Genomic DNA, 7,835 nt, shown 5'->3' on the forward strand with positions numbered 1-7,835 from the left:
TATGGCTTATGAAGTCCTATGGCTTATGAGGGGCTATGGCTTATGACGGGCTATGTGAAGGTGCCTCATGACAGAGTGAAATGAAAAGCCCAACCCTAAATTTGGAAAACAACAAACACTATAAACAATGATTATACTTCTAAATGTCTGTCTTTTTTTTTTTATCATTCATGACTACACCAACTCTATTCCAGTCTGTATTTTAACTGGTATCTACAAGCACAAAGCCATTGTTCTATTGGCGCTGGATCCAACAGTGACCTAACAAATCAATTGCCATCGATGCCTAATTTATGCAAAACCTCAAGTTGGCATTCAGTTTCTAGAGTTGGGGGATTCAGCCCTTGGCTCTTAGTTAAATGGAACACGGGACATAATCCCAAAGCCTACAGGGAGAATCGTAATAAAGTGTAGCAGACGGCCAACATATTCTCCAATATACTGCAGTTCACTGCCAACATATTCTCCAATATACTGTAGTTCACGGCCAACATATTCTCCAATATACTGTAGTTCACTGCCAACATATTCTCCAATATTCTGTAGTTCACTGCCAACATATTCTCCAATATTCTGTAGTTCACTGCCAACATATTCTCCAATATACTGTAGTTCACTGCCAACATATTCTCCAATATACTGTAGTTCACGGCCAACATATTCTCCAATATACTGTAGTTCACTGCCAACATATTCTCCAATATACTGTAGTTCACTGCCAACATATTCTCCAATATTCTGTAGTTCACTGCCAACATATTCTCCAATATTCTGTAGTTCACTGCCAACATATTCTCCAATATTCTGTAGTTCACTGCCAACATATTCTCCAATATTCTGTAGTTCACTGCCAACATATTCTCCAATATTCTGTAGTTCACTGCCAACATATTCTCCAATATACTGTAGTTCACTGCCAACATATTCTCCAATATACTGTAGTTCACTGCCAACATATTCTCCAATATACTGTAGTTCACTGCCAACATATTCTCCAATATACTGTAGTTCACTGCCAACATATTCTCCAATATACTGTAGTTCACTGCCAACATATTCTCCAATATACTGTAGTTCACTGCCAACATATTCTCCAATATTCTGTCGTTCACTGCCAACATATTCTCCAATATACTGTAGTTCACTGCCAACATATTCTCCAATATACTGTAGTTCACGGCCAACATATTCTCCAATATACTGTAGTTCACTGCCAACATATTCTCCAATATTCTGTAGTTCACTGCCAACATATTCTCCAATATACTGTAGTTCACTGCCAACATATTCTCCAATATTCTGTAGTTCACGGCCAACATATTCTCCAATATTCTGTAGTTCACTGCCAACATATTCTCCAATATACTGTAGTTCACTGCCAACATATTCTCCAATATTTTGTAGTTCACTGCCAACATATTCTCCAATATTCTGTAGTTCACTGCCAACATATTCTCCAATATACTGTAGTTCACTGCCAACATATTCTCCAATATTCTGTAGTTCACGGCCAACATATTCTCCAATATTCTGTAGTTCACGGCCAACATATTCTCCAATATATTGTAGTTCACTGCCAACATATTCTCCAATATACTGTAGTTCACTGCCAACATATTCTCCAATATACTGTAGTTCACTGCCAACATATTCTCCAATATTCTGTAGTTCACGGCCAACATATTCTCCAATATACTGTAGTTCACTGCCAACATATTCTCCAATATACTGTACTTCACTGCCAACATATTCTCCAATATACTGTAGTTCACGGCCAACATATTCTCCAATATACTGTAGTTCACTGCCAACATATTCTCCAATATTCTGTAGTTCACTGCCAACATATTCTCCAATATACTGTAGTTCACTGCCAACATATTCTCCAATATACTGTAGTTCACTGCCAACATATTCTCCAATATTCTGTAGTTCACTGCCAACATATTCTCCAATATACTGTAGTTCACTTCCAACATATTCTCCAATATTCTGTAGTTCACTGCCAACATATTCTCCAATATACTGTAGTTCACTGCCAACATATTCTCCAATATTCTGTAGTTCACGGCCAACATATTCTCCAATATTCTGTAGTTCACTGCCAACATATTCTCCAATATTCTGTAGTTCACTGCCAACATATTCTCCAATATACTGTAGTTCACGGCCAACATATTCTCCAATATACTGTAGTTCACTGCCAACATATTCTCCAATATACTGTAGTTCACTGCCAACATATTCTCCAATATACTGTAGTTCACTGCCAACATATTCTCCAATATACTGTAGTTCACTGCCAAGATATTCTCCAATATACTGTAGTTCACTGCCAACATATTCTCCAATATCCTGTAGTTCACTCCCAAGATATTCTCCAATATTCTGTAGTTCACTGCCAACATATTCTCCAATATACTGTAGTTCACTGCCAACATATTCTCCAATATACTGTAGTTCACTGCCAACATATTCTCCAATATACTGTAGTTCACTGCCAACATATTCTCCAATATACTGTAGTTCACTGCCAACATATTCTCCAATATACTGTAGTTCACTGCCAACATATTCTCCAATATACTGTAGTTCACTGCCAACATATTCTCCAATATTCTGTAGTTCACTGCCAACATATTCTCCAATATACTGTAGTTCACTGCCAACATATTCTCCAATATTCTGTAGTTCACGGCCAACATATTCTCCAATATTCTGTAGTTCACTGCCAACATATTCTCCAATATACTGTAGTTCACTGCCAAAATATTCTCCAATATTCTGTAGTTCACTGCCAACATATTCTCCAATATACTGTAGTTCACTGCCAACATATTCTCCAATATACTGTAGTTCACTGCCAACATATTCTCCAATATACTGTAGTTCACTGCCAACATATTCTCCAATATTCTGTAGTTCACTGCCAACATATTCTCCAATATTCTGTAGTTCACGGCCAACATATTCTCCAATATTCTGTAGTTCACTGCCAACATATTCTCCAATATTCTGTAGTTCACTGCCAACATATTCTCCAATATACTGTAGTTCACGGCCAACATATTCTCCAATATACTGTAGTTCACTGCCAACATATTCTCCAATATACTGTAGTTCACTGCCAACATATTCTCCAATATACTGTAGTTCACTGCCAACATATTCTCCAATATACTGTAGTTCACTGCCAAGATATTCTCCAATATACTGTAGTTCACTGCCAAGATATTCTCCAATATACTGTAGTTCACTGCCAACATATTCTCCAATATACTGTAGTTCACGGCCAACATATTCTCCAATATACTGTAGTTCACTGCCAACATATTCTCCAATATCCTGTAGTTCACTCCCAAGATATTCTCCAATATTCTGTAGTTCACTGCCAACATATTCTCCAATATACTGTAGTTCACTGCCAACATATTCTCCAATATACTGTAGTTCACTGCCAACATATTCTCCAATATACTGTAGTTCACTGCCAACATATTCTCCAATATACTGTAGTTCACTGCCAACATTCTCCAATATACTGTAGTTCACTGCCAACATATTCTCCAATATTCTGTAGTTCACTGCCAACATATTCTCCAATATACTGTAGTTCACTGCCAACATATTCTCCAATATACTGTAGTTCACGGCCAGCATATTCTCCAATATACTGTAGTTCACTGCCAACATATTCTCCAATATACTGTAGTTCACTGCCAACATATTCTCCAATATACTGTAGTTCACTGCCAACATATTCTCCAATATTCTGTAGTTCACGGCCAACATATTCTTCATTATTCTGTAGTTCACTGCCAACATATTCTCCAATATACTGTAGTTCACTGCCAACATATTCTCCAATATTCTGTAGTTCACTGCCAACATATTCTCCAATATTCTGTAGTTCACTGCCAACATATTCTCCAATATACTGTAGTTCACTGCCAACATATTCTCCAATATTCTGTAGTTCACGGCCAACATATTCTCCAATATTCTGTAGTTCACTGCCAACATATTCTCCAATATTCTGTAGTTCACTGCCAACATATTCTCCAATATTCTGTAGTTCACTGCCAACATATTCTCCAATATACTGTAGTTCACGGCCAACATATTCTCCAATATACTGTAGTTCACTGCCAACATATTCTCCAATATACTGTAGTTCACTGCCAACATATTCTCCAATATACTGTAGTTCACTGCCAACATATTCTCCAATATACTGTAGTTCACTGCCAAGATATTCTCCAATATACTGTAGTTCACTGCCAAGATATTCTCCAATATACTGTAGTTCACTGCCAACATATTCTCCAATATACTGTATTTCACGGCCAACATATTCTCCAATATACTGTAGTTCACTGCCAACATATTCTCCAATATACTGTAGTTCACTGCCAACATATTCTCCAATATACTGTAGTTCACTGCCAACATATTCTCCAATATTCTGTAGTTCGCTGCCAACATATTCTCCAATATACTGTAGTTCACTGCCAACATATTCTCCAATATACTGTAGTTCACTGCCAACATATTCTCCAATATACTGTAGTTCACTGCCAACATATTCTCCAATATACTGTAGTTCACTGCCAACATATTCTCCAATATTCTGTAGTTCACGGCCAACATATTCTCCAATATACTGTAGTTCACTGCCAACATATTCTCCAATATACTGTAGTTCACTGCCAACATATTCTCCAATATTCTGTAGTTCACTGCCAACATATTCTCCAATATACTGTAGTTCACTGCCAACATATTCTCCAATATTCTGTAGTTCACGGCCAACATATTCTCCAATATTCTGTAGTTCACTGCCAACATATTCTCCAATATACTGTAGTTCACTGCCAACATATTCTCCAATATTCTGTGGTTCACTGCCAACATATTCTCCAATATTCTGTAGTTCACTGCCAACATATTCTCCAATATACTGTAGTTCACTGCCAACATATTCTCCAATATACTGTAGTTCACTGCCAACATATTCTCCAATATACTGTAGCTACCAACAATGTGTTCCCCACTCAGGTGGCCTAGTTGAATGTCAACATGTCTGCTCCTCTAAACCATTCCAGTACCACCCTGTGCATGCATGCTGTTGAACTAGCTACTGCTACATCTGATGCACTCAATGCATGGAGAATACCAGTGTTGTTAACCTCACTGAAGTCTGTTGACATTTGTGTTTGGAGAAAACAAAAACAAGAAAGCAACAGGCTGTAAGAAATACAACGACATACAGAGACAGACAATGCTGACATGGGTCCATCATCCAGCTGCTGCATGGTATTGTCTTGTTCTGTACTCAAAACACTCTGCAGTGTACTGTACTCAAAACACTCTGCAGTGTACTCAAAACACTCTGCAGTGTACTGTACTCAAAACACTCTGCAGTGTACTCAAAACACTCTGCAGTGTACTGTACTCAAAACACTCTGCAGTGTACTCAAAACACTACAGTGCACTCAACACTCAGCAGTGTACTGTACTCAAACCACTCTGTAGTGTACTCAAAACACTGCAGTGTACTCAACACTCAGCAGTGTACTGTACTCAAAACACTATGCAGTGTGCTTAAAACACATTGCAGTGTACTGTACCCAAAACACACTGCAGTGTACTGTACTCAAAACGCTCTGCAGTGACTGTACTCAAAATGCCATGCGCTGTACTGTACTAAAAACGCTCTCTGTTTTCCAACTGAAGGTTATTACAAGCCTTGGAGCGCCCTAAACAGCATGTCTGGCATGAGCGTGAGCGGCCTGGGCGGCCATGACACCTCTGGAGTGTCGTCCTCCTGCATTTCCGCCCTGCCCTGCAGTCCATCCTGTCTCATCCAGCACTCACACTCCCCCATCCCATCCATTCTCTGAACTCCATTATGGTTCACTAGGAGACTTTGGGCTTGTCCACACTCAACCCCTAGCGCTAGCCCCTACCCACTAGCCACTTGTGGAGATCTGATTGGATAGGATAGGTGTAGGCAATATGGTGACAGCTTCATCTAGCCTATCAGAGGGCAAGGTGGAGTTCTCACCATATGGCTTAAGCCTCTCCAATCCTCTCAGATCTCCACAAGTGGCTAGGGGTTGTTTCTGGACTCATCCTATCACTATGTGACTTACTCTCTCCTCTCCACTGCTCTCTCCTCTCCTCTCCTCTCCTCTCCTCTCCTCTCCTCTCCTCTCCTCTCCTCTCCTCTCCTCTCCTCTCCTCTCCTCTCCTCTCCTCTCCTCTCCTCTCCTCTCCTCTCCTCTCCTCTCCTCTCCTCTCCACTGCTCTCTCCTCCCTCTCCTCTCTACTGCTCTCTCCTCTCCACTGCTCTCCTCTCCCTCTCCTCTCCTCTCCTCTCCTCTCCTCTCCTCTCCTCTCCTCTCCTCTCCTCTCCTCTCCTCTCCTCTCCTCTCCTCTCCTCTCCTCTCCTCTCCTCTCCTCTCCTCTCTCCTCTCCTCTCTCCTCTCCTCTCCTCTCCTCTCCACTGCTCTCTCCTCCTCTCTCCTCTCTACTGCTCTCTCCTCTCCACTGCTCTCTCCTCTCCACTGCTCTCTCCTCTCCTCTCCTCTCCTCTCCTCTCCTCTCCTCTCCTCTCCTCTCCTCTCCTCTCCTCTCCTCTCCTCTCCTCTCCTCTCCTCTCCTCTCCTCTCCTCTCCTCTCCTCTCTACTGCTCTCTCCTCTCCACTGCTCTCTCCTCTCTCCTCTTCTCTCCTCTCTACTGCTCTCTCCTCTCTCCTCTCTCCTCTCTCCTCTCCACTGCTCTCTCCTCTCTACTGCTCTCTCCTCTCCTCTCCTCTCCTCTCCTCTCCTCTCCTCTCCTCTCCTCTCCTCTCCTCTCCTCTCCTCTCCTCTCCTCTCCTCTCCTCTCCTCTCCTCTCCTCTCCTCTCTACTGCTCTCTCCTCTCCACTGCCCTCTCCTCTCCACTGCCCTCTCCTCTCCACTGCCCTCTCCTCTCCTCTCCCTCCTCTCTCCTCCTCTCTCCTCTCCACTGCTCTCTCCTCCTCTCTCCTCTCTACTGCTCTCTCCTCTCCTCTCCTCTCCTCTCCACTGCTCTCTCCTTCCTCTCTCTCCCTCTCTCCTCTCCTCTCCTCTCCTCTCCTCTCCTCTCCTCTCCTCTCCTCTCCTCTCCTCTCCTCTCCTCTCCTCTCCTCTCCTCTCCTCTCCTCTCCTCTCCTCTCCTCTCCTCTCCTCTCCTCTCCTCTCCACTGCCCTCTCCTCTTCACTGCCCTCTCCTCTCCTCTGCCCTCTCCTCTCCTCTGCTCTCTCCTCTCCTCTCCTCTCCTCTCCTCTCCTCTCCACTGCTCTCTCCTCTCTACTGCTCTCTCCTCTCCACTGCTCTCTCCTCTCCTCTCCACTCTCCTCTCCACTGCCCTCTCCTCTCCTCTCCTCCCCTCTCCTCTGCTCTCTCCTCCCCTCTCCTCCTCTCTCCTCTCTCCTCCTCTCTACTGCTCTCTCCTCTCTACTGCTCTCTCCTCTCTACTGCTCTCTCCTCTCCTCTCCTCTCCTCTCCTCTCCTCTCCTCTCCTCTCCTCTCCTCTCCTCTCCTCTCCTCTCCTCTCCTCTCCTCTCCTCTCCTCTCCTCTCCTCTCCTCTCCTCTCCTCTCCTCTCCTCTCCTCTCCTCTCCTCTCCTCTCTACTGCTCTCTCCTCTCTACTGCTCTCTCCTCTCTCCTCTCCTCTCCTCTCCTCTCTCCTCCTCTCTCCTCCTCTCTCCTCTCTACTGCTCTCTTCTCCACCGCTCTCTCCTTTCCACTGCTCTCTCCTCTCCACTTTTTTCTTCCTTTCTTCACAGATTTAGTTTCACTCTGTCC

The 7,835-nt window shown here is 43.1% G+C and overlaps 1 protein-coding gene across 2 annotated transcripts in view; it reads left to right on the forward strand.

The window, feature by feature from the left end:
- The window catches only part of LOC311125852 (voltage-gated potassium channel KCNC1-like), a gene marked incomplete at both ends in the record, with an annotated part of 40,264 nt that extends 34,361 nt beyond the window's left edge, over window positions 1-5,903 (forward strand). For both annotated transcript variants that reach the window (XM_084199880.1, XM_084199881.1), the window contains one exon: window positions 5,737-5,903. In XM_084199880.1, coding sequence (XP_084056006.1) covers window positions 5,737-5,903 — 167 coding nt within the window. The remainder of the gene's footprint in view (window positions 1-5,736) is intronic.
- Between the last annotated feature and the right edge of the window lie 1,932 nt (window positions 5,904-7,835).

Source organism: Coregonus lavaretus (genome assembly GCF_964263955.1).
Source record: "Coregonus lavaretus genome assembly, contig: HAP1_SCAFFOLD_4247, whole genome shotgun sequence".
Taxonomy (NCBI): domain Eukaryota; kingdom Metazoa; phylum Chordata; class Actinopteri; order Salmoniformes; family Salmonidae; genus Coregonus; species Coregonus lavaretus.